The following is a 24,949-nucleotide window of genomic DNA, read 5'->3' on the forward strand; positions in this document are numbered from 1 at the left end:
GCACTTTTTAAGGCTCCGGCGATCCGTGGCTCAGCTGCGCCTGACGCCTTCCCGTTTGCGGCCTTCAATAGCCCGCCCCTCAAACTTCACGCAGACGCGCGCCGCGCCCACGCTGCCCACGTCGCCGACGCCGCCGCCGCCGCCGCCACCACCACATACCTTTGTTTCTCCCCCGGATCTCTTGGACCCCTTGTGCCTCGGCACTGTCCCACTTTTATCTGCCAGTGTCAGGCGACTGCATCGCTGCGAAACACTGCGATAGAGTGGCACCGCGTTGCACGCGGTCCGATACGCCGACGCAAGCGCCACGACCCACGGCTCAGGTTCAATCCCTGCGTCCTCGTGCCCATCAACCTGTCGGGTCATCCGCCGCCTCAGGGGACAAGTTTGCACGCCGCCGCGCAGTGCATCTAAGCCGAAGAGCAAGAGCTACTTTGCAGGGCCTGCCGCCACGCATCAGCAGTAAAAGGAGCCAGTGCATCAGGGCAACCGGCGCCTCTGCACTGTCAATAGATAGAGACTGACAGTCGGCATTCACACCATTGCGCAGGGAACGCGTCCAGCCTCCCCTCTCTCTAAACCCACACCACGCGCCGCTGCGCAATCGTCTCAAACACTTTGCACTAGCCCTCACCTAGGCAAGGCCAATCTCCTCAAGGTGCTCGACATTCTTAAGACCCCGCATCGCGAACCACCTGCAGCCGTCCTGGCACAGAGCATGTACGGCGGTGGCGGGTATCGACGTTCGCCATCCTCACGCACAGCGACGCCTTCGTCGGCCGAGATGCGCGAACTCGGGCTCTCGGCAATGTTCGTGACGACGTCGGAGAAGAATGTGCGTAGCGTGGCCGAGTGTGGCTAATTAATAAACCGTCGCTGACTTGTGCCACAGGCCATCATCGTCTACGTCTCAGAGTCCATGACCGAGATTCTGGGATACGAATCAAAAGACCTGCTGGGCAAGTCGAGCTCCCGGGCTCGGGGTCAGACGGAGGTGGCGACGAGTGGACGAGGGCAATAGACGACAGGATACCACGGACATTCTACCTGCTGGATCGGTTCACCGAGACGGCCCGCATCATGTTTGCTTCAAACGACCTGATCATTAATGGCAGCAAGGTGGGTCAAGATAGGTCTGCTGATTATTTTTCACTAACCACCCCGTCTTCCCAGCTCAAAGGCCAGTCGCTGTACTCGATCATTCGGCCGAGTGACAGGGCAAAAGTGCGGCAATGGATCGAGGCCGCCAAGACGTGGGCTCCGGTCGTGTTTGACGACGAGCGGTCCGGCGGGCACGGATACCTGAATTTTTCCGTCCTCAAAGTGAGTCGTGGTGTGGGGGTACTCGGGGGTGAGAGGGGGTGGCTGGCAGGCAGAGGGCGTGCGCGAGGGGCGAGGTTTGGGAAACAGGTCATGCGCGGGCCGCGGCTCGTGCGTGTGGCACCGGCACCGCTCGGCAAGTCTGGGATCTCGGCGCGCTGCACGTGCCGGCACGGGCATTCTCGAAGCGCGGCCGAGCGTGGGGATGGAAGCCTGGATGGCGCGAGAGAGGTGGCGATGAACAAGTTGCTCGTCACCTGCGCGGCTGTGGCGCTTGCCCCTCTTCCAGGCCAGCCAGCTCGCCGCACACCGTTCTTTCCCCTCACGCTCCCCTCCCTCCTCTTCTCCCTCCTCTTCTCCCTCCCTCTCCTTTCGCCTCTCCTCTCCCCTCCCCTCCTCTTCTTGTAGCCCCAGCTAACCGCCCCCCAGATCCCCGACTTCCCACCACAGGGCATCACCCTCCCCCAAGGCACCGACGAGACGGAGCGCAGCATGCCGGGGCAAGAGTTCATCCCCGTCGAGGGCATCTTCATCGCCAGCAGCGACGGCATCGCGTGCGTCATTGGCCTCGGGCACGGCGCCGACCCCGCCACGCTCGCCAGCGGCAGTGGCGGCAGCGGCACTTCCTCGGCCGCCGCGTCGGGCTCGCGCCGCCCGTCGTCGAGGTAGCTTATGTACCCTTATAGTTTGAGCCACGCTCGTTGTATCAATGCAGAGGTCTAGTGCGGCGCGATCGGTCCAAGGCCGGCGTGTCTGCGGGCCCGTCTGAGCGGAGCGGTCCACGTCCTTGTGAGCCACGCCGGAGTGACGCCTGGCACGAATGACTCGGCGCCGCCCACTCGACCCCGCCCTATACGCGCGGCAGCTCGCCGGCCTGAGAACGGCGCATGGGCCCTACCTGCCCCTCCTGCCAACCCCACACACTCGGACACTTTCTACATCTTGCTTGCGACGCTGTCTGTCGTGGGTATGTAAACTACTTGGATTCCGACGCCTGGCGGCTTGGAACAGAAGAAAAAAACGTAAGCTGCGGTTGAAATGCCTGGCCTAGCACGGCCGCCATGCCGCTCCTCTCTGCTCGTCGACCCCTCGTCGACCCTCTTCTCACCGCCCTCCCTCTATACTCGCTCCCACTTATGAGAGCACCATGGGCTCCGACGGCTCGTCGCCAGTCGTCCGCTCGTACGCTTGTGTCGCGAAATACCTGACGTCGGCGTCGGGGTCCTCCTGGAGCTTTCTCAAGGCAGGCAGGATGCGGCGCTGGATGACATCCTGGCCCTCGGGGTCCGTGGCAAGGACGGCGGCAAGCGTCTCGAGGCACTTGGCAACGTTGAAGCGGATGTTGGGGATGGGGTCCGAGGCGAGGCCCAGAGCAGCGTCGAGAACCGTGTCGCGGATGATGGCAGTGTTAAGCGAGGGAGCCATGGTGGTGATGGCGAAGATGGTCGTCATGCGGTACAGGTAGTTGGGGTGCTCGCCCATCTGGAGCACCTTGGGGATGATGGTGGTGCGGGCCCAGTCGACGCCAAAGACGTCGGTGAGCTTCTTGAGGTTGATGGTGGCGGCCTCACGGATCGAGAAGACCGTGTCGCCGAGCCACGACATGCAGAGCGCGCCGAGCTTGTCGTCAAAGAACTGAACACCGAGCTGCGTGGCCAACAGGGGAATGTACTCGATGATGGCCTGGCGCACACGCCACTGCTTGTCCTCGGCCAGCTCCATGATGGCAGGGAGCAGCGCCTGCGAGAGACGCTCAATGCCAATGACGCTGTTGACAAGCTCGAGCTTGGAGATGAGGTTGAGGCGGACGTCGCTGAACTCGTCCTTGAGGAGGTGGAGGAAGAGGGGCAGCAGGTGCTCAATCGTGGCGTCCTTGCCGAGGAGGGGGGCGAGGCCCGAGATCTGCATGGCGAGCGCAGCGCGGACGTGCTGGCTCGTGTCGGTCGAGAGGTCACGAACGCAGGGGAGGATCTTGTTCAGGATCGTGTCACGGTCAAGAAGCTTGGAGAAGCCTGGGGGGTTAGGTTCGGCTGACGACTGCTGTACTCACCAGGAACCTGGCCGGCGGCGGCAGTGCGAACCTCGGCCTCGTTGTCCTTGAGAAGGCCGACAAAGGCAGAGACGAGGTCGTCACGGACAATGTCCTGACCAACGCTCTCGGCAAGGCCGACAAACTCGTTGGCAACCATGTAACGCACCCTCCAGCTCCTGTCCGAGACGCTCTGGCGGAGGGGCTCAAGGAGGTGGGCCTTGGTCTCCTCGGGCGAGAGGTTGGTCGCAATGGCGATGAGGTCGGGGATGGTAAGGAGACGGACCGAGTCCTGGTCGTCGGCCGACAGGCGGCGGTAGAGGGGGATGATGTCGTTGACGAGCAGCTGGTGCTGGCCGGGGACCGAGGCGACGGCCTTGGCGAAGGGCTGGGGGGTCAGCACGACTGCTGTAAAGGACGTTTTCAACTCACACCAAGGGCACGCGAGGCGGCACGGCGGACCATGGGGGTGTCATCCGCGACGAGGGCGGGGAAGAGGCGGCGCATCTCCTCCTGGGCCTCGGGCTGGGCGATGGGGTAGGCCGTCGCAAAGAGGGCGCACGCCGAGGTGCGCGACGTGAACCAGTCGCCGTTGGACAGGCGGCGGAGCAGGGGCACAAAGTGCTCGTCGATCGCCTGCGGGGTGAGGATGCCCGAGATGGTCGAGATGGACTCGGCAGCCTTGTCGCGGACGAGCGTCTCCTCGACGGCGGCGAGATTCTCGAGCGGGCCAAGGATGGTCCAGGCGTACTCCTGTCCACCGACGTACTCGACAAACGAGCCGAGCTCCTCGGCAAGCACGAGGAGGACCTCGTCCTCATCATCTAGCTGGTCCTGCGGCGAGTCAGCCCGCCGTCACATCGTGGCGCGTCCCGCTCCATCGCCCCGCTCCCTGCCACGGGCAAAGCCACGCCAAAGGCACCTGGCGTCGTCGTGGCAGAGGCAGGCAGCAGGCCACCGTCTCGGCGCTTCAAACGCACCTGGAGAAAAGGAAGGAGCTCGTCGCGTGTCCGGGCGGGACCAAGCGCGAGGGCAATGGTGCTCAAGCGGCGGATCGAGCTGAGACGGAGGACCACATCGTCCGACTTGAGCTCATCCATCAGCAGGTGGATGGGGTAGAGCGAGCCCGCCTGGGCTGATGGCGACGACATTGTGTGTTTGTGTGCGTGTCACGCTGCGAGTTTGGAGGGGGTGTTTGTGGAGTCGTGTCTGGACGCGGCTGTTGGGAAACCAAATGCTCGACGTTAAGCGTGATGGTGCTTGCTTCCGGCTTGTGCTTGCGTTTGTGGTGCGTGAGATGCCTTTGCGGTGCGTTGTGCCCTTTTCCGTCTATGCGTTAGGTATGAGGGGGGGAGTTGGAGAGTGGGAGAGTGAGATGCCTTGTTGTTGAGGTTGATGGTGGTAGTGGTGATGAGCGAGGGAAGCTCGTCGTCGGTCGGTGCAGGCTGGGCTGGCTGGGCTGGCTCAATGGCTGCTTGGTCGTGGATGCCTGCGTGCGTGCGGCTCGCGGCTCGTCGCTCGCTCGTCAGTCGTCGCGTGTTGAGCGACTCCAGCCAGGAGCAGGCGTCACTCAAGCCAGCAATTTGCTTCCGCAAAGACAGCACCACCAAGGCTCGTTTGATCCCGGACGGCGCGACGGCGCCTTCCTTGTCGATTCACACTAACCACGCCCCTCACTTATCAGGTAATACGGTAATATCCTCCTTGTGGCAACGCCATCTGTAACACTCAATCCGCTGACAATGATAACACTGCATCTATTCGCCGTATACACTAAATATCTCCGCTGCCTCTCTCTCGCCCCACAGCACATTGACTCTGCATCTAGTCAATGTCCATGTCCTCGGCAGGGGCCTTGTCGTCCGTGTCCATCTTCTCGTCCTTGGCACCCTCGTTGGGGGTCTGGGTGCCAGACTCGGTCTTGACCCTAGGCTTGGGCTTGTTCATGATGGCGGCGCAGGTGAAGGTGACGTCGTCCTTGCGCTTGTTGATCTCGTCCGAGGTGATGACGGGGTTGACGTTCTTGGGCTTCTCCGACTGGCGGACAAGCTGGTTCTCGAGCCAGCTGAGGGTGTTGGCAGCCTTCTCAATCTGGAATCCTTGTCAGCGACACGAATGGAAACAATCATGGCGTAATACTCACAACCTTCTCCTTGTCGGCGGCCTCGATGTGGGCGTACTTCTCCTCGCCGTTCTGGGCCTGCGAGAGGAACTCGTTGCAGGTCTCACGGAGGGCGGCAGCGGCACGGGGGCGGTCCTCGTTCTCGCGGTAGCGGGTCGAGATCTGGTCGCCAATCTTCTTGAGGGCGTCGAGGCGCGAGACGTAGGCAGACTTGGTGGCGTCCTCACCCTCCTCGGTGTAGAGCCAGTCCTCGGCCTCGGAGAGGCCCTTGAGGAGCTCCTCCTTCTCCGCCGCCTGGGCGTAGGGCTTGTAGCGGTCCTCGAGCTTGCCGCGCATGTCGTAGACGTACTCCTCGAGCGCGTTCTTGCGCTCCTCGGTCTCCTGGACAAGTTTGTCCTCGGCGTGCATCTTGCCCTCCTTCTCGGTCCACTCGTTGACGAGCTGGTCCGAGGTGGTGTTGTACTGGGCAAAGGTCTGGTAGTCGCCCTTGCGCTGGATCTTCTTGACGAGCTTCTTCTCCTCCTTCTTGTCCTCGCCCTCGCCAGTCACAACAGTCTCCTCCTTCTCGACCTCCTCGACGGCGTAGGCACCCTCGAAGTTGAGGATGCCGTGGAGGTTGAGACGGGTCTTGACCTTGACGCAGGCGAGCTCACCCGAGGCAGTCTTCTCGACGCCCTTGATCGTGTATTTGCCGATCGAGGGGTTGGTGCCAGCGGGGAGGTTGGCCTGGTTGGGAGCGTAGGCGGCGTCAATGGCGAAGGGACCCTGGCGGTAGAAGGTGAGGATCTTGGTGGAAGGAATGGCGTTGCCCGAGGGGAAGACGACGAGCTCGGTGTCCTCGTCGGGGTTGCCGGCCTCCTTGTCCCACGAGACCTGGATCGAGTAGGGGGTGATGTCGTGAACGGCAAACTCGCGGACGCGGAAGACGGGCGAGAGCGAGGCGCAGGCAAAGGTGGCACCGCGGGCAATGGCCTCGTCCTGGTTGAGGGTGTACGAGAGCTGCTTGCCGCCGAAGAAGGCCTGGATGCGCTCCTTGATGGCAGGGATACGGGTGGAGCCACCGACAAGCTCGACCGAGTCGATCTGGTCAATGGTGAGGCCCGAGGCCTTGAGGGCCTGCTCGAGGGGCTGGTTGAAGCGCTTGAGGAGGTCGCCAATGAGCTCCTCGAACTGCTCACGCTTGAGCGATCCCGAGGCGTCGACGTCGTTCATGATCGACTCGACGTTGATGGGGCCCTCCGAGTTGGCCGAAAGGACCTTCTTGAGGCGCTCAGCGGCGGTGGTAAGACGGAAGATGGCCTTGGGCGACGAGAGGGTGTCAATCTTGTACTTGGCGTCGAACTCCTTGGCAAAGTGCTTGACAAGAGCGTAGTCAAAGTCACGGCCACCAAAGTTGCGGTCGTAGGCAGTCGACTTGACGGTAAGCTGGCCCTTGGAGAAGGCGACGACAGCGACCGAGTAGTTGGAGTGGCCGACGTCGACGAAGACGACGTTGCGGGCGTTCTCGGGGTCCTCGGGGAGGTCGGCCTTGGTGATACCGTAGCCGAGAGCGACAGCGGTGGTGTCGTTGATCAGGCGGAGGGGGTTGAGGCCGGCGACGGTGGCAGCGTCGAGGAGGGCACGGCGCTGGGCATCAGTGTACCAGCCGGGGACGGCAATGACAACGTCCGAGACGTTCTGCTTGAGCTCGAAAGCGGCAGTGTCGCGGAGCTTGGCGAGGTAGGCAGCGGTGAGCTGGGCGTACGAGAAGGCCTGCTTCTCGCCGAGGTAGTTGACCGAGGCACCGACCTGGCCGTTGACGTCGACGAGCTCGGCGTTGATGAACTTCTTCTCGTACTCGGCAATCTCGGGGTCGTTGAGCGAGCGACCGATCAAGCGCTTGAGCGAGCCAACAGTGTTCTTGAAGTTGGAGGTCTCGGCCGTCTTGGCAGCCTCGCCGATGAGACGCTGGCGGGGAGTGAACGAGACGAGGGAGCTGGGGAGGTTAGTTGGGAGCTCGGGGGAAGGAAGGTAGCAGCAGCAGCTCAAGCTCACGGGGTAGCACGGTTCGACACCTCGTTGGTGATGATGTCGATACCACGGTGGCGGGCAACACCAATCTTGGAGGAAAGGTTGCCGATATCAATGCCGACGACGCTCTGGGGAGTGTTAGCGATGGGCTCGGCGACGGCAACGGCAGCGACGTGGCGAGGAGCAGGAGGGGCCGTGCTCTTTGCGCACCGCCCGGCGTGCAGCTAGTGTGTTGTACTCACGGCCATTTTTGCAATGTATACTTTTGTGTGCGATGGAGAAAAGTGACAAGAGACGAGCGTCTATAACTTGTCCCGGAAAAGGTCAAGTGGGGTTGGGGGTGGAGAAGGGGACTTGGACGGACAAGAGATGGTGATGGACGGGGTGGGTGAGGGTTTGCCGGTGGGGGTGAGGGAGGACGTCCGTCTCCACGCTGGCTGGCTGGCTGGCTGGCTGCAGGCTGACTGACTGACACACTGTCGGACCAAAAAAGCGCCGCAAAAAAAGCTTCTATTTGTTTCGAGCAAATTCAAGTGCCTACTCGCCAAGACTTGTAATATCCAACCAAAAGGCAATAAGTTTTCCCTCATCCCTGCTTCCAGGTTCATGACTTTGCAAGCTGAAAAAATATTGGACACGACGCTGGCTCGCTGGCGGAGCATTGCGTCAGGCGGACGAGGCGCGCACGAGTGGTTGCCGTGGCACACGTCATTCACCACGTGGCAAGTGATACACCTGGATCCGACCAGCACCTTCCACTTATGTCGTCCCCCCAGGCACTTCTAGCGTCAGCCACAGCCCTGGCTGGGTGCGCCACGGCCCGCCTGATTTCTTTCTACGGCCTCGCTCCCATCCCATTCCAGTAGCGTTCCAGGGAGTTTCTGGGCCACTCCCACCCTGGCAAACGCCGTCCCACAGGCCAACCAAGGACTCTGCGCACAGGGTACATTGATTCCACAGGGCCGCTTGGCCGTGGCGGCGAGTGTGGCAGGCCAGAGGGAGCCAGCAGCGAGGGACCCGCCGGCGATGGTGCGCGCCACTGCTCCTGGAGCGAGGAACCACAACGCCAGCAGCGGCAAACACCTTGGGAGTGCTCGCAGCAGGCTCGCAGCAAGACGCCCTGCGGCGCCGCCAGCGACTACGGGTCGCTTCGGTGCCCTCGATATGCCATTTCTCGAGCCCGACACCCCCCCAACTCGCGTCGCCATCGCCCATCTCTCTTCACATCGCGCTCTGGCATCTTCGCATCCACGCTCTGGCAGCTTCGCATCCACGCTCTGGCAGCATCCACGCTCAGGCAGCACACGTCGCAGGCGACGAACACAGGCAGGTCCTCCTCTCCATCTCAGCACAATGTTCCTCCCCCTCCTCGCCCTCCTCCCCGCGCTGGCGGCCGCGCCGCTCGCCGAGCCCCAGGGCGACTTTGTCCCGTTCGTGCCCCACGTCGGTGTGCTGGGCCACTCGGCGCTCCTCGCTGCCCGGGGTGACGGTGGTAGTCCGGCTGCTCCTCGCAAGCGCCTCGTCCGGAGGCGAGTTTCTGGCCGTGGCGCCGCCGACTGCACGTCGGTTTCGAGCTCAGCCACGGCGCCGGCGTCAAGGACCGAGTCGAGTTCAGCTGTGAGCCCGACGGCTTCATCGACGACGATCCTGGAGACCACAACGTCGACTACCACGACTACGACGACGACCTCGACGACCACGACGACGACCTCGACGACCACCACGACGTCCTCGACCCCGCCGACCACAACCCCGTCGACCCCAACCCCCAAGCCCTCGGCAAGCTCGACGACCACGAGCCCCAGCTCGTCCCCACCCGCGCCAACCACCACGCGCACCACCGCGTCTCCGACAACGAGCACGCCGTCAAACCCGCCCCCGTCGTCTTCCGAGGCAACCACCCCCTCGCCGCCGACCACGTCCGTCGTCCCGTCCCCGTCGACCACGGAGCCCACGACGACACTGGAGCCATCGTCCTCGTTGACCGAGCCGTCGCCCTCCTCAACCGAGCCGTCGCCCTCCTCAACCGAGCCGTCGCCCTCCTCAACCGAGCCGTCGCCCTCCTCAACCGAGCCGTCGTCCTCCTCCACGGAGCCGTCGTCCTCCTCCACAGAGCCGTCGTCCTCCTCCACGGAGCCGTCGTCCTCCTCCACCCCGCCGACGAGCACCTCGTCCGCCCCGCCCGCCCAGACGACCCCCACGACCGTCGACCGTGCCGGCGTCGGGCCCTTCAGCGGCCGCGGGACGTGGTTCGATGTCGGGCTGAGCGCGTGCGGGACGTACGACGAGCCGCAGTATCCTGTGAGTGGTGTGTTGGTTACTGGGGTGGGCTGACGCGGTCCTCGAAACGCTCTCTGCCACCTGCCGCCTGCCACACTCCCCCCTGCCTCTCACTGACGCGTTCTAACCGCCCTCCGTCCACCCATACCATCCTCCGCAACCACCGCACCTCTCCGCTCGGTGCTCCAGATCGTCGCCGTCGGCTGGCAGCTCTTCGACAACTGGCCAGGCTATGCAGGTCTTAATCCCAACCTGAACCCGATCTGCGGGCACCACCTCAACATCACGTGGGGGGGCCGCAGCGTGATTGCCGAGGTCACGGACCGCTGCCCCGGATGCGGCGAGCGCGACCTCGACCTCAGCAGGGCCGCGTTCGAGGTGTTCCAGCCGCTGTCGACGGGCGTGCTCGAGGCGCCCAAGAACGAGGATATCGTGTGGTCCTGGGTCGATGGGAGCGGGACACTCCCGGCGATGAAGTATACCAAGGTGTATCCGTAGTCGGCTCGTCCGACTCTCGGTGTACCCGTAGTCCGCTCGTCGGTGTACCCGTAATCCGCTCGTCCGACTCTCGCTGCCGGCCGGCGAGGGATCGGACCGGCGTTTTCTCCACCCCCCCCCGCCCACCTTCCTAGATTATCGATGCATCTGTGCCCAATTGGCAGCGGCGCGCGCATCAACGTGCTAGCGGTCTCGGGGACTGCTGCGGCTCGTTTGGTGCCTCGGGGGCCGTGACCCCCGTTTTGTCATGAGCGGCAGGTGCTCGCCAGTCGGATGTCCGCGCTGTCGCCGGCGACCTCTCCGCCCCGTCGGCGTCGGAGTGTTCGATGCAGGGTGCCGAGCGCCACGGCCGACCGGACCCCATACTGTCGGCTCGACGAGCCCACCTGCTGCGGCACTACGCACGTTTGATCGTGTCAAGGCTAGCGAGAAGAGGCTCTGCCACCACCCTCTCCGCGACGGCGCCATTCGGGCCGACCACTCACTCACCCTGACGTCACATGCTCCCTTCCCTCCATTCCCCGGGACCATCACACGTGCCATCATCAGACATCTATCTTTGTCCACTACGCCGCGCCGAGACGACAGCAGCGACGCACGCAAGCGCCGCACGACCACCGCCAAGCCAGCCATGCAGTGGACGCACGCGATGCCTCCCGCCGACGGGTGGGGGAGCGACGAGAAGGGCCGCCCGCGAGCCGCTGCGGCACAGTATAAAGCGCGCGCCGGGAGTCCGTACACCCGCATCGCCATCGCCGCAATGCTCGCTACCCTCCTCACTGTGCTCGCGCTGTCTGCGCCCCTCGCCGCCTCGTCCCCGCTCGACGCGGTGGCCGACATCGCGGCCCGCTCAAAGCACGACAAGTTCCACGGCAAGACGCTCGCGCCCTCGAACTACACCGTCGTGCCCGGCGTCTTTGTGCAGGACGACCCCAAGTTCAACGCCACGGGCTACGACCTGCTCTCGGACAGCTTTGGCCTGCTCGACAAGAGCGCCAAGCGCTGGAAGAACTTTACCAAGTGGGTGTGGTGGTATTTGGGGCCCTGAAGCTCGCTCACGCTCGCCAGGTACGTCACCGACCTCAACAAGCGCGCCGACGAGCACACGACCTACAAGGTCGTCTACATTGCCCGCCACGGCCAGGGCTATCACAACGCTGCCGAGTCGTTCTACGGCACGCCTGCGTGGAACTGCTACTGGGCCCAGCAGAAGGGCGACGGCAACATCACCTGGGTGGGTGCAGGTTCTAGAGACCCCGCTGACATGCTAGGCCGATGCCGAGCTCACCCCCCTCGGCATCGCCCAGGCCCAGGCCTGCAACGACGGCTGGAAGACGCAGCTCAAGGACGGCATCCCCCTCCCCCAGCGCCTCTACTCGTCGCCCATGCGCCGCTCGGCGTCGACCCTCGAGATCACGTGGAAGGACATTCTCCTCAACAAGGGTGTCAAGCCTGTGGTAGGTAGCTGCCGTAGCACGCACGCTCACGCCGCCTAGATCCAGGAGCGCTGGCGCGAGTCGATTGGCCTCCACACCTGCGACTGGCGCAACAACAAGAGCGACATTGCCACGCGCTACCGTGGGTGTGCGTCTGTGTTCTGGCTAACCCGCAGCCGGCTTTGAGTTCGAGCCCTCCTTCACCGAGCACGACCTCCTCTGGGACGACACCTACGAGGAGACTGGCACCCAGCAGGCCAAGCGCATCCGCAACGCGCTCAACGAGATCTTTGCGACCGACCCCTCGACCTTTATCAGCATCACCGCCCACTCGGGCGTCATCAACGCCTTCTTCAAGGCGACCGGCCACAACGCGTTCTCGGTCCAGACCGGCGGCTTTGTTCCTGTCCTTGTGAGTGCGGTGGCGCACGGTCGGCAGTCGGCAGGCGCGAGCGATGTTGAGGCACAACGTCACTCGGCCCCGCCTCCGCCTCCACCTCCACAACTCGCTTATCCTCGCTAACTCTTCCAGCTCAAGGCCGTCTCGTACCCTTCGGCCACCTTCAGCCCCATTGTCGGCGGCCAGTCGGCCACCGCGCCGTCGTGCACGGCCGACCCGACCGTGCTCGTCAAGGCGCCCGCGACGGTCACGGTCCAGCCCACGTGGTACCCCGCGTGCGCGACCGTCACGACCACTGCGTCGCCCTCGCCCACCGGCTGCCTCGCGAGCCCTGTGACGGGCCCTGCCCCGACTGCTACCAAGTCGGCGTAAGTGGGCGGGCGTGAGTGGGTGTGAATGATCGCCCGGTCGTTGCTGGGGGATGACGCCGACGGCGCTCGGTGGTCAACTCGGTGATGATGGCTGGTCGGACCCGGCCAGGGTGGAGGTCGTGGCGGCTGCTCTTGGCCGACTTTGGGAATATACGCAGCCTAGTATTATAATGCATGGGTGTGCTGCGTGCGGTGTGCTGCGTGCTGCGTGTTGCGTGTATACATGGCGAGCTGCCGCGTCGCGCGAACCGAGGGCCTCCACTTGTTCGATTTATCCGAGTAACAAGGCGGCTGCGGCACGCGGATCTGGTTGCCGGCGCGGTTGTAGGGCCGCCGCGGCAATGGGGCCAGCGACGTGCTTGATGCAAGCTCGGTGCATAGTCCCGTGCCGAGGCTGCCCATGTGCGTCGACGGTGCTGACGGCGTCGTGCTGACAGACTGTCTCGGTCTCGGTGTTGCACGAGCCGTGGTGGGGAAGAACGAGGTCACGCGCGTAGCCAGCGTGCCGCATACCGCGTGTGTGGGGGGTTGGTGGACGGTGCAGATAACGCGCTGTGGGGTGCCAAGGTCCGTCTGCGTCGCCAAACGGGTGAGGTCAGATTGCCGATACGCGGGTCGGTGACGTGCCGGCCAGCGCCAGGGAGGAAGGCAGGGAAGGCAGGGAGTGGCGGGCGGGTTAAACCACTCTACGCCGGCGAGTTGCCGCCAGTAGAGACGAGTGGGTGGGTGGCACACACGCAATGACGCTAAGCTGACAGAGACGAGACGGGCCAGCCGAGCCAGCGCCCAGCTGACCTCCCTCCCATGCTGACCCACCTCGCCTCCTCGCCCTCGCGCCCCCACCCACCCCCGCCCAAGGCAATATAAGCGCCAGCCCTAGCATCCCCCCGCCCTCTTCACCACTACCCCCACCACCACAACCACACAATGGGCTCCGACCTCACCACCTCCGTCCAGCTGGGCAACGGCAAGACCATCACCCTCCCCTCGGGCCTGTACATCAACGGCGAGTGGGTCAAGCCCGCCAAGGGCGTCACGCTCGACGTGTACAACCCGGCCACCAACAAGGTCATTGCGCAGGTGTACGAGGGCGACGCAGAGGACGTCGACGCGGCCGTCAAGGCTGCGCGCGCCGCGTTCGAGAAGGACGACCGCTCGTGGGGCTTTGGCAGCCCCCAGAACCGCGCAAAGCTGCTCAACAAGCTGGCCGACCTCGTCGACGAGAACGCCGAGCTCCTCTCGGCCATCGAGGCCACTGACCAGGGCAAGACGTACACCTCTGCGCTGTACGGCGACATCCCCGGCGTGTCCCAGACGATCCGCTACTACGCTGGCTGGGCCGACAAGATCACTGGCAAGTGAGTAGGCCGCGGGGGAAGACAAGGAAGGCGGTGAGCGGTACTGACCCCACGCAGGACCTACAACTCGATCCCCGGCACCTTCTCGCACACGCGCTACGAGCCCATCGGCGTGTGTGGCCAGATCATTCCGTGGAACTTCCCCGCCCTCATGTTCGCGTGGAAGATCGGCCCGGCCCTCGCGACGGGCAACACGATCGTCATGAAGACGGCCGAGACGACGCCGCTGTCGGCCCTCAAGATTGCCGAGCTCATCCACGAGGCCGGCTTCCCTCCCGGCGTGTTCAACCTCGTCACGGGCCGCGGCCCCACCGCCGGCCAGGCCATCGCCGACCACATGGACATTGACAAGGTCGCGTTCACTGGCTCGACCTTTACCGGCCGCCGCATCATGGAGAGCGCGGCCAAGAGCAACCTCAAGAAGGTGACGCTCGAGCTTGGTGGCAAGAGCCCCAACATCATCTGTGAGTGTGTGGCACTGGGGGAGGCGTGCCCCGGCCTTGTGTGCGTAGAATCCCGCTGACCCCCCCAGTCGGCGACGTCAAGTCGATCAAGGAGGCCGCCGAGTGGGCCATCTTCGCCATCGGCGCCAACGTCGGCCAGGTCTGCACTGCCGGCTCGCGTCTCCTCGTCGAGGAGACGATCGCCGAGGAGTTTACCAAGGAGTTTGTCGCCCTCACCGAGAAGATCAAGGTCGGCGACCCCTTCGACGCCGGCAGCACCCAGGGCCCGCTCAACTCGGAGGGCCACTTTGAGAAGGTCAAGGGCTGGATCAAGACTGCCGTCGAGGACGGCGCGACCGTCGCTACGGGCGGCAAGGACATTAGCTCCAACAACAACGGCGGCTACTTCCTCTCGCCCACCGTCTTCACCAACGTCAAGGCCGGCCACCGTATCCTCGAGAACGAGGTGTTCGGCCCCGTCGTGTCGATCCAGACGTTCAAGACCGAGGAGGAGGCCGTCGAGATTGCCAACTCTACCCAGTACGGTCTCGCCGCTGGTATCTTCTCCGACTCGGCTACGCGCCTCAACCGCCTCAACACCAAGATCCGCGCCGGCACCGTGTGGAACAACATGTACAACTTTGCCTCGCCCACGATTCCCTTCGGCGGCTACAAGCAGAGTGGTATCGGCCGCGAGAACGGCGAGGTTGCGCTGCTCAACTACCTCGAGGTGAAGTCGGTGATCGCCAACGGTGGTGAGATTCGCTCGCCTTTCGCCGGTCTCAGCGGTTAGGCGTGCGTTGGGGGGCGCGTGTGCGCGTGTAACGGAAGAAGCGAATGTGCGAGTCGGTAGTATGTAGCCAGTCGTGGACGCGGTGTCATGGAGTGGTACTGTGTGATAAGCGTGGACGTGGGCGGGGCGGGGCGTGGCGAGGCGCACCAGTGCCTGCAAGTCAGTCGCGGTCGACGCCCCTGCAAATCAGTCGCGACCAGTCGCCGGGGCACCAGTGTCACCTTGCTCTTCGCGGCGATCGCGCCCGGCTCGCTAGCACTCGCTCGCGGTACGCCCCCGCGACGCTGAAACGCCGACAGCCGTCGACAACGCGACAGGGCGGCTTCTGGCGGCTGCGTAGCTCCCACGGCGATCGAGGCGCAGCCGCGCGAGCGAGCGAGCGAGCCGTGGGCGTTGATTGCCGATGAGGCGGCGGGGCGTGCATGTGCACCTGCGACGCGATGGCTGTGCTGTGCATGTGAGACGCAGTACGCAGTGCAATGTCAGATCGGGAGCGAGCCCACATGTATTGTTTGTGGTAGTGCCGGCCAGATCTGCCACGTCAAAGCCGAGGCAGTGCCAAGGCACGCGCGACCGAAACAGCTCTGGGTGGGCGGTGCGGCTTGGCAAGATCAAAGGCAATTGACTCGGCGTCACGAGCCGCTGCCGCTGCTGCTGCTTCCGGCGTCGCGCGTCGCACGACTCCATGCACGAGCCAGCATCGTGCACGTGCTGTGCACGCATCAAGCTTATTGCTGGGAAACGCGGAAGGATCGAGGGAGACGGGCGAGGCGACGACGGGCAGGGGCCGGCGTCAGACATGTGCCCGTTTGCCGGTGTGCCCGTGGCCCAGGCCGCGAAGAGCGAGTACAGCGCATCGCAGCGGGTCTGTCCGTCCCGAGGCGGTGAAGTCGCAAGCCGGAACGAGGCGTCGTCGCGGCGTCGGAATGCCGAGCGGCCAGCGGGCAGGGGCTCAAACTGCGGGCGGGCGTGCCCGGGGCGGGGGCGTGGACTGGCCTAGCGCAATTGTGTGGGCGTTGTCGAGCGCTGCAGAGCTGCAGCGCAGCACTCGTCGGGAGCGAGCGCGACCGGGGCGTGGCGGCGGAACAATCAGCGAGCGACAGTCGCCGCGCCCCCGTCGACGCCCTGGCTCTGCCGGCCTGCCGGGGCGATACACGCCACCCCACTGCTCTTATCGGCCTCGCCGGGCCTCGAGCCGCACCCCGCCCTAGCGCGCTCGACAGATCCGGGGCGGTGTGCGGTGGGCTGGGCGGTGCGGATGCGCTGAGACACGGCTGCTGCTTCCCTCTTGGCGATCAGGCTGGGTGTGTGAGGGTGTGGGCGGATGGCCGCCAGGGGGAGGCACGGGGGAGGAGGGAGAGGGCAATGCCTCCTTGCTAGCAGCTGCGTGCAGTCGCCCAGCGCCAGCTAGCTGTGTTCACAGCAGCGCGCCCGACGCGTTTTGCTCATAAGCCGACGTGTCGAGCGAGCCTCCCCCCTCACCACTCACCACTCACACGCCCACGCCCACGCCCACGCCCGCCCACACACAATGGAGAAGCAGCAGACCCCCCTCCAAACGCCCCCAGGTAAGCCTCCCGCCTGTCGTCTTCTCCCACCCGCGCGCGGCTGACGCCGCGCCCCAGCCTGGGACCCCAAGGCCGTCCCCGCCGCCCCGCTCGGCGCGTACGCCGGCGCCGCCCCCGGCCAGCCAGGCGCGTACCCAGGCTACGCCGCCCAGCCCGGCATGGTCGTCGTCCAGCAGGGGCCGTACCCGACCGCGACGTTCTGCCCCGTCAGCGGCGGCGCGCATGACCCGGACGAGCGGATGGGCCTGATTGGTATTATTATCGGGATCGTGTTTTGCCCGTGTGGTATTATTGCGTGAGTGGCGAGGGCTGGCGGCCGCGCAGCGGCTGCCACGGCTGGCCTCGCCGGCCTCGCCACGGCGGCGACGGCCACCCACCCCGTCCCACGCCCCCGCTGACACCCCCAGCTGCTTCATGGACAAGAAGATCACGTGCAGGAACTGCAAGTTTGTCATCAAGGAGTCGTGGGGCGGCGCGTAGGCCCAACCAACTGCACCCACGACCCGGACGATTTCTGTACGATTGTATCCATGGATTGCTTGGCTGGAGCGGGGACGGCGGCGGCGGCGGCGACGATGATGATGGCCGAGGGGCACGGGCGACGACGACGACGACGGCGAAGGGGGAGCGACGGCGAGGCGAGGGACAGCGAAGAGGGAACGACGGCGAGCGACGAAAGCGACGACGGTGGCCGCGGACACCACGGCGCCACACTCGCGCACTGACAGCCGCGGCTAATACCCCAGCCTGACTACAAAGACATGGCCATCGACCCTCGGCCATGCTGTCGCGCGTGCTTACACACGTCCAGCCGACGCCGCCGCGGTCGGTCTGCACGATGGATGCTCCACGGCGCTCCAGCACGCCCGCTCGCCTCGGCGCGGGCTGAGCTGCCGTCGGCGACACCGGCCCTCGACGCGGGAGGTGCAGCGAGAAGCAGCACGCTCGACCGTGGCCGAGCCCGCCCGACACCGGCGCCAGTCACATCTTGCAACCCAGCCAGGTGCACACGCTCCCGCCCCCTAGCGACGCGGCGCTCGACGCGCAGCACTCCTCACTCTAGCCTCACGCCTGATCCACCACACGCCCCACCCCTCCCCCCGCCTCGCTCGCGCGGTGCTGACGCGCCGCGCCGCGCCGCGCCGCTTACTCCCCACCCGTTCATGTGCGCTATGTAGTACAACGTGATCCATCCGATACCATGCTATTCTTGCAGATGCGTTTGATTCTCGATTAATGTGACAGGTCGTTACGTGCGATGGCGATTAGGCATAAAATGTTCAAGCTAGCGGAGCGGGCTAGGCGAGGACCGTGGCAGCGGTCGTCGCCGCCGCGGTGACGGTCGCGGTCACTGTCGCCGTAACCGTCGCAGTGACGACTGGGGCCGCAACAACCCCCCTCGCGTCCCACCCATTGTCGATGCGCCAGAAGAGCCACGCCGTCGTGACGAGCAGCATGAAGCCCACCTTCCAGCCCACCTTGCGCGCAATCTTCTCCCAGTCCCACGTGCGCCCGTACACAAACGCCTCCCAGCCCGACAGGTGGGCCGGCGGCGCGGGCGGGGGCACGGGCGGGGGCGAGACGCGGCGGAACGGGCCGGGCGTAATGTCGCCGGGCGTGTTGAGCGACGGGCCAAAGCTGGCCCGGCTGGCCGACTCGTCGACAATGACATTCGACGTGACCCACATCTGGATCGTGCGGCTCACTGCCGTCGTGACCCCGATGACGACCCACGCGAGCAGCGGGCGCTTGGGCCCGAGTACCCACAGCGTCGTGTACGTCGCCGGCCAGCAGAGGCACTGGAGCGAGATGAGGCGCGTGACCGTCGACGCGGGCGAGTAGTACGAGCGCCAGCGGTACGACAGGCCAGTGGCGAGGGAGAAGCAGAAGTGGGCCGTGAGCAGCGCCCACAGGACGGCGAGGACCATGTCCCCGCGGTTGACGGGGCGCTCAATACCCTCGTACGGGTGTGTGCCGGCGACGAGGCGGTCCAGCGCCTCGCGCGAGAAATCCACGCCCCACGGCCAGACGTCGTGCCACAGCGAGCCCGTGGCTAGCGCGTGGCCGAGCACGCTGATGCCCCAGAGGGCCGGGATGACTGCGAGCAGGCGGAAGGACACAAACGTCGAGCGTCTCAGTCTCGCCTCTATGCTCGCCGCCTTAAGGTCGATGCTCGAGCGGCGCGACTGCTCGTCGGCGCTGTTGCCCGGGTCGAGCAGGAGCCCCAGCGCGGCAGCTCGCGCAATCTCGTCGGCGCCGGGACGGTTCCGGCGTCTGTACTTTGGCGAGAAGGAGATGGACCCGCTCGACGGCGAGTCGTTGCTCTCAAAGTCGTCGTCGGCGTCCTCACTCCCCGTCATGCCGCCGATCGGCGAGCGTATCGAGCTGCCGGGCGACATGTCGTCCGAGCTGTCGCCGCTGCGCGGGTCGGACCGGGGCGACGAGTTTGCCGTCGTGATCGGCGTGAGGTGCGGGATGCTGATCGTGCTCTGGCGCGGCGACACGTGCCGCAGGCCGAGCGCGCCGCCGAGCGCCGGCTGCGACGACGACGCGTACGCCGCGCCGTTCGAGTAGCTCGGGTTGAGCGCGAGCGGGCGCGCTGTGGGCGGGGGCGGCGTCTTGCGCCCGTGCGACTTGCGCCGGACGAGGCCGGCCGCGGCGCCGGCGCTGACCACCGCTGCCGCCTCTCTCGCCTCGCGCGCGCGCCGGTCCTCCAACTGGTGGCGGCGCACGCCGTCGGCCCAGCCCTCGACCTCGCGGCGGGAGCGGAGCGCGCTCAGGTCGGGCTGGGAGCGCGAGTGCTGGTGGCGCACGCGGCCGGGCACGAACGTCGAGTCGGAATCCACCTCTGTCTCCGTCTCGGACCCGCTCGAGATGGACGAGCGGGGGGAAGACCGCGAGCGCGACCGGCCATGCGCGCGCGTCGCTGTCGGCTGCGGGACGGTCGCGCCGCGGTGCGGCATCGGCACGGGCGGCGGCATCGACCCGTTGCCGTTACCGTTGGAGGGGTACGCGCCCATCGGGTAGCCGCGGGGGTTTGGGGGCGACGTGCGCTGCTGAGGGGGCATCGGCTGCATCAGGAGTTCGGGGGACTGGCGGAGGGCGAGCATCGCGAGCTCGGGGCTCAGGCGGGCGGGCAACTGCTGCTGGCCCGCGAGGGCGCCGGCGCGCTGGTGCGGCGAGGTGCGGCTGGCCGCGAGCGCGCCGGGCGCCGGCACTGGTACGGGCACGGGCACGGGGGCGGGCGCGACGGCGGCCGGCATGTCGATCGGGGTGATGGTGCTCAGTGGGGCGAGGTCGCCGCGGGGCCGGGCCATGGGGCTCGTCGGCGCCGACTTGGACAGCGACCGCGGCTTGGAGCCGGCCGCGAGCTGGATGCTGAGCTGCGCCGCGAGGCCGTTGGGCGGGATGGTGATGTGCGTCGGGCGGGCAGCAGCGGCTGGCGAGCCACGCTGTGGGTACTGTTGCCCGGGGTGGTGAGAAGGGCTGGGTACGGCGGCGGCAGGTACAGCTGCAGCAGCAGCAGCAGCGGCCGCGCCGCTGCCCTGTGCTGCCGACATGTGTCTTGTTGTTGTTGCTGCCGCTGCTGTGGCCGTTGGTGCTGGTGCTGGTGCGGGTGGTGGTGGTGAGATGGGCGCGATGAGAGCGTGGGAGTGAGAACGGCAGCGCGAGAGGCAGGTGGCTAGTCGAGACCGGGCGCTGTCGTCATAGTGGTCGTCGTGACAAGACTCGAGGTGCAGGCAGGCAGGCGTCGTCGTCGTCGTTGTGGACGTCGTCGTCGCTAACGGCGGCGGGTACGGCGGCGGGCGGCGGATGACGGTTGTCCGGGGCCGCGTCTGGTGTGATGCGGGGGGGAGCAAGAGGTGCGGGTCTTGCCTTGGGCGTTGCTTGGCTCTGATGCGGTGCGATGCGGCTCGGCGTTGTGATGAGCTCGTCGTCGATGGTGATTTGCTGAGCGGGCCGTCGTCGATGGGCAGGCAGGACGAGGCAGGCACTGGCTGGCTGGCTGGGCTTGGTGGGTGGGAAGGTCCAAGGCAAAACGTCTTTGTTGCCGACGACTGACCCGTCCCAGCCAGTAACAATTCGACCCAAGGGGTGCCTGCCATCTCCGGCCCTTTCCCGACACAAAAGGCAGCTTCGACCTCAGACACACACAAACAAGTCTGGCTACAGCTCATTCACCATGCATTGAAATCACCTCACAACGACACAACGACGAGAAACAAAAAAAGGGATCTAGCAACGGTATCAAGCTGGAAGTAGACCCAGCACTGACAGTGTGACACTCACACCTGTCCTCCCCCGCCTCAGCGGTACTGGCCGTACGGGTTCGGGTTCATGTAGCCCATCTGCGGGTTGTAGCCCGTCATCTGAGGCATCATACCCGGAATACCCGTCGCCTGCATCTGCATCGGCATCCCAGTCGCCTGCGGGTACAGGCCCTGCGGGCCGCCGTTGTACCCGGTCGTCAAAGGACGCAACGCGTCATACTTCTGCGACGGCTGTGGGTTCTGCTCCTCGGATTTTGTAAAGTCGGTGCGCTTCATGGCCGAGAAGATGTTGGAAGGCGCAAACTTGTCGCCGCTGGGAGCGCCAGTCGCCTGGGGGACAACCGGCGCGGGCGGCGCCATGCTGGCCACCGCGTTGAACGTCGACTGCTGTGGCTGCTGGTAGCCAGGGAAGCCCGTGTACGCTGTGGTGTCAGTTGGGTCCAAGAAGTCAAACTCACCAGGCTGCAGGGCCTGCTGCTGGATGCCATAGTTAGACGGGTAGCCACCGGGCGACAGCGTCTGGGCCGACTGGAGATAGCCTGTGGCCTGGGGGGCGACAAAGCCTGTGGCCTGAGGCGCGACATAGCCCGTGGCCTGGCCAGCGATGGCATACTGAGGCTGCTGCCCAGTAGGGTGGGTCGGCATGAAAACGCCAGTCATCGCCGGCTGCAGGGGGTTCAGCAGGCCCTGGTTGGCAGGAACAGGCGCCAGAGGGCCACGCGGAGCGTTCGGGTCAGGCTGTGGCGGCGCCTGGATCTGTGGTGGTGCCTGCTGCTGCTGCTGCTGCTGCTGCTGCTGCTGTTGCTGCTGGATCTGCGACATGGGCGTCGACGTGCTGGTCGCACCGAGGCCGTAGTTGGAAACCAAAGGAGCAGTGTTGGAGCGCTGGGGGGCACCAGTCGCCTGAGGCTGAACTCCTGTAGCAGCGGGCCGCAAGGAGTTGATCTGGGCGAGAAGGGCATCAGTGCCACCGTTTGCAGACGTCGGCGACGTGACGGCCGTGGTAGGCGCGGACGAAGCTGGTGACGACGGCTTGGCCACGGGCTTGATCGTCCAGGCGTCGTCGTCAAAGCCCTGGTTGATGAGGTTCTCGGTCGTCGCAGCACGCTTGGGCTCCGGAGGAGGCGAGATGGTGACGGGAGGCGCGGCCGGGGGAGTGGCCGTCCGAGTCGGCTCAATGGGAGTGAGCGAGACCTTGGCCAGCTGGTCTGAAGCCGTAGTGAGGTCAACAGGCGAAGTGATCGTGTTCTTGCGCTCCGGCCTGCCGCGGCGGTGGTTGGCCAGCTTGCCATCGGGGCCGGTGAAGAGGCTGGGAGCTGGGGCGGCCGGCACCGGGCCCTTGCCGCCGTTGTTCTCGTGCTCCTGGAGACGGCGAGCATAGTCTTCGTCATGGTTGATCTGCGACTCCTGCTCGGGCGACTTCTTGGCGTACTTGCCCTTGATGACACGGTTGACGCGGATCACGTCGCCCTCGCGGAGGCCGAGCGAGCGCATGGTGCTCGACTCGAGGTCGGGGAGAATGCTCTCGTCCATGCGGTCGCGCTCAAAGTTGGCAGCGTACCGGGTGCAGTCGTCCATGTCACACCCAGCTTCAAGGAAGAAGGCAAACCAGTCGAAGCGGGGCCGGCGGGGCCCGTCGCGCTGAACGGGAGACGCGCGGTCGTGGCGGCCAGACGACTCGGCGCTGACCTGCTGCGACGGTCTGCGAGGCTGCTTACCAAGCGGCATGTCGTCGTCGTCCAAGGTACGCTGCCTCTCCTTCTCGGCCTTGCGCTGCAGGTGACGCTTGACCATGTTGGCATCGTCAAGTGACATCTTGTCGAGCGGGACCTCGATAATGACACCGTTCGTCTTGTGCAGACGGAGCTTGTTGCCGCTCATACCCAGGAACTCGGCCTCGACCTTGAACTGACCAGAGCGGTCGCTCCAGACACGAGTTCTGTTTGGGTTGGGCTCTGAAGGGTCAGCGGGTGTCGCTGAGGATTGCTCACTCGGCCGGTTGTTTTCCTGCGGACGCTCGGGTGCCGACTTGCCGCGGGCGCTGGGGAGGTTGCGAGCCGCGCTCTCCACATCCTGCGCCGCCGGACGCCTGCTGACCTTTGGAGGCTCCTGTCCACGGGCCGCCTCGCGCCTGAGACGTTAGCGTGACCGGGGCACAAGGCTTACCTCTTGGCGGCATCAGACTCTCGCTGCCGGCGAGAGTCGGCCTCGTCCTTCTGGCGGCGGCGCTCCTGCTTGGCACGCTCCTCGGCCTCGACCTGCTCGGCGAGCTCACGGTCGGCCTCTTCCTGAGCAGCGCGCTCCCTGGCAGCCTGCTCGATGGCGCGGCGCTCCTCAGCCTTGCGGGCGGCTTCGTCCCGGCGCGCAGCTTCGGCAGCGGCGGCAGCAGTGGCAGCAGCAGCAGCCTCCTCCTCCTCGTGGCGTCGCCTCTCAGCCGCACCGTCGTCGTGGGTACCGTTGGCACCCTCCGAGACCTCGACGTACTGAGCAGGTACGACACCTTCCTGACCGTGCGCGTTGCGGACGCGCCACCACTCGGCGTTCTCCTTCTCCAGGATGGTGAGGGACTCGCCCTCTGTAACAGAGAGCTCGTCATCGTCTCCGGCTTCAAAGTCGTAGAGCACAACGCAGGCCTCGCCACCAGCCGCCTGGGGGCTCTCGGGCGTCGGCTCTGCCCAGCGGACAGTCTTGGGCTCGTGAACGGGAGGGGTCGAGTCCTCCTCGGAAGAGTAGCCGCCTGCGGCAGCCTCGTCCTGGAGGATCTGGAGCACCTCACCAGCGGCCGTCTTGCTCTGCTCAAGCTTCTTGACGATAGCCGCCGAGTTGCTCGAGCTGCCGGTGTGGAACTGGAGAGGCGTGGCCGTGGTCGAGAGCGTGAGGACGAGAACCTTGGAGGACGGCTGCTCGACCTTGACGAGGTCGGTGATTGGGTGGATCTTGACAGGGGACTAGGATGTCAGAATGCCCTTGCCTCACAACCCACCTTGTCGAGCTCTGATGCAAAGAAAATGGAGCCGTTGCCGACACCAAGCGATCCCTTCTTCTTCTTCTTGCCGTCCAGCTCAGACAGCGACCAAGTCTCCACCTTGTCCTGCTTCTGCAGCTCACGCTGGCGAGCAGCAACTGCACGCTTGCGCTCCGCCTCTTCCTCCTCTGCACGCTGCGCCTCAACATCAGCAGCCGACTCGGCACCAACTGCCACCCCAACCTCGTCCGCGTCGTCGAGCTCTTCACAGTACGTGCGGGGCACAAAGCCGAGCTTGTCGTCGGAGCCGCCGATCCGCACAAGCAGCCACTGGTCTTCGACAGCAAACACTTGCAGAGGCTGGTCTTCTTCAATCGTCAACTCCTCTGGGGACGTCGACTCGTAGGCATAGAGCGCCCGTGTCTCGTTGAGCGGAGGCAGCTGAGGGCGTGAGCGGGTGCACTGGCACTGGCGCGGCGCAACGCACCTCCTCGACAAAGGTGGCAGGGATGAGGCCGATTGGGCCCTCGGAGCCGTCTTCCTCATCCTTGACCTTGGCCTTCCACCAGCTAGAGTCGTCGTCAGCGCGTGAATCTTCATGGTCCCATCACGCCGCACACTCACTCATCGTCCTCCTTCTCGATCAGATAGAGCACCTGGTCCTCCTTGAACGAGAGCTCGTCCTCTGGGTCCTGGGCATCATAGTCGTAAAGCGCCTTGACTACACCGACGTAAGCCATGGCGCGTGGTGTACCGACGGGTCGTAGTTGAAGAGGGCGTGTACAAGGTCGTTAGATGTGGTGGTGTGGTGGTGGTCCGCGCGGCGGCGTGTGGTGTGCAAGCACGAGCTGCTGCGGGATGAGGGAGTGGGGGGATGCAAGTGCTCGACGTGTCGTCCAAGAAGAAGCGTCGTCGTTGCGTGGGTTTCTGTGGTGGTGATGTGGACCGTGTGAGGCGGTGATGATGCTCGTCGTTGCTGTAACGGGATATGGGATCGATCCGATGAGGTGGGGTAAGGTGTGTCTTGCCAGGCCGCCGAGCCAGCGCGACCGACGGACCTTCACAGTGCGACCAGTCATCTACGG

The 24,949-nt window shown here is 65.3% G+C and overlaps 9 protein-coding genes across 9 annotated transcripts; 5 read left to right on the forward strand and 4 right to left on the reverse strand.

Moving 5' to 3' along the window:
• Window positions 1–784: 784 nt before the first annotated feature.
• Q8F55_007671 (uncharacterized protein) lies at window positions 785–1,989 on the forward strand (the record flags this gene model as incomplete). Its single annotated transcript, XM_069356091.1, has 5 exons — window positions 785–835; window positions 893–983; window positions 1,022–1,119; window positions 1,174–1,323; window positions 1,750–1,989. 5 exons carry the CDS (start codon window positions 785–787, stop codon window positions 1,987–1,989), a joined length of 630 nt encoding a protein of 209 aa, XP_069205932.1.
• Window positions 1,990–2,454: 465 nt separating this feature from the next.
• Window positions 2,455–4,500, reverse strand: TPD3 (protein phosphatase 2A structural subunit; the record flags this gene model as incomplete). Its single annotated transcript, XM_069356092.1, has 4 exons — window positions 2,455–3,332; window positions 3,371–3,737; window positions 3,782–4,183; window positions 4,330–4,500. The coding sequence occupies 4 exons, from the start codon at window positions 4,498–4,500 to the stop codon at window positions 2,455–2,457; spliced, it is 1,818 nt and encodes a 605-aa protein (XP_069205933.1).
• A 673-nt stretch (window positions 4,501–5,173) lies between these two features.
• SSE1 (adenyl-nucleotide exchange factor sse1) lies at window positions 5,174–7,729 on the reverse strand (the record flags this gene model as incomplete). Its single annotated transcript, XM_069356093.1, has 4 exons — window positions 5,174–5,440; window positions 5,493–7,446; window positions 7,506–7,609; window positions 7,724–7,729. 4 exons carry the CDS (start codon window positions 7,727–7,729, stop codon window positions 5,174–5,176), a joined length of 2,331 nt encoding a protein of 776 aa, XP_069205934.1.
• Window positions 7,730–8,834: 1,105 nt separating this feature from the next.
• Q8F55_007674 (uncharacterized protein) lies at window positions 8,835–10,259 on the forward strand (the record flags this gene model as incomplete). The annotated part of the gene is made up of 2 exons (XM_069356094.1): window positions 8,835–9,782; window positions 9,951–10,259. 2 exons carry the CDS (start codon window positions 8,835–8,837, stop codon window positions 10,257–10,259), a joined length of 1,257 nt encoding a protein of 418 aa, XP_069205935.1.
• A 760-nt stretch (window positions 10,260–11,019) lies between these two features.
• PMU1_1 (putative phosphoglycerate mutase pmu1) lies at window positions 11,020–12,467 on the forward strand (the record flags this gene model as incomplete). The annotated part of the gene is made up of 6 exons (XM_069356095.1): window positions 11,020–11,279; window positions 11,328–11,493; window positions 11,531–11,716; window positions 11,756–11,837; window positions 11,872–12,107; window positions 12,228–12,467. 6 exons carry the CDS (start codon window positions 11,020–11,022, stop codon window positions 12,465–12,467), a joined length of 1,170 nt encoding a protein of 389 aa, XP_069205936.1.
• A 926-nt stretch (window positions 12,468–13,393) lies between these two features.
• Window positions 13,394–15,060, forward strand: Q8F55_007676 (uncharacterized protein; the record flags this gene model as incomplete). Its single annotated transcript, XM_069356096.1, has 3 exons — window positions 13,394–13,824; window positions 13,882–14,288; window positions 14,357–15,060. The coding sequence occupies 3 exons, from the start codon at window positions 13,394–13,396 to the stop codon at window positions 15,058–15,060; spliced, it is 1,542 nt and encodes a 513-aa protein (XP_069205937.1).
• Window positions 15,061–16,591: 1,531 nt separating this feature from the next.
• Window positions 16,592–17,108, forward strand: Q8F55_007677 (uncharacterized protein; the record flags this gene model as incomplete). Its single annotated transcript, XM_069356097.1, has 3 exons — window positions 16,592–16,628; window positions 16,686–16,923; window positions 17,036–17,108. 3 exons carry the CDS (start codon window positions 16,592–16,594, stop codon window positions 17,106–17,108), a joined length of 348 nt encoding a protein of 115 aa, XP_069205938.1.
• Window positions 17,109–17,926: 818 nt separating this feature from the next.
• Window positions 17,927–20,188, reverse strand: Q8F55_007678 (uncharacterized protein; the record flags this gene model as incomplete). The annotated part of the gene is made up of 1 exon (XM_069356098.1): window positions 17,927–20,188. One exon carries the CDS (start codon window positions 20,186–20,188, stop codon window positions 17,927–17,929), a length of 2,262 nt encoding a protein of 753 aa, XP_069205939.1.
• Window positions 20,189–20,935: 747 nt separating this feature from the next.
• Window positions 20,936–24,604, reverse strand: SLA1 (cytoskeletal protein binding protein; the record flags this gene model as incomplete). Its single annotated transcript, XM_069356099.1, has 7 exons — window positions 20,936–21,321; window positions 21,358–22,854; window positions 22,891–23,030; window positions 23,066–23,847; window positions 23,883–24,305; window positions 24,352–24,433; window positions 24,489–24,604. The coding sequence occupies 7 exons, from the start codon at window positions 24,602–24,604 to the stop codon at window positions 20,936–20,938; spliced, it is 3,426 nt and encodes a 1,141-aa protein (XP_069205940.1).
• Between the last annotated feature and the right edge of the window lie 345 nt (window positions 24,605–24,949).

This window comes from Vanrija albida (genome assembly GCF_041260175.1).
Source record: "Vanrija albida strain AlHP1 chromosome Unknown contig_6, whole genome shotgun sequence".
NCBI classification, from domain to species: Eukaryota; Fungi; Basidiomycota; class Tremellomycetes; order Trichosporonales; family Trichosporonaceae; genus Vanrija; species Vanrija albida.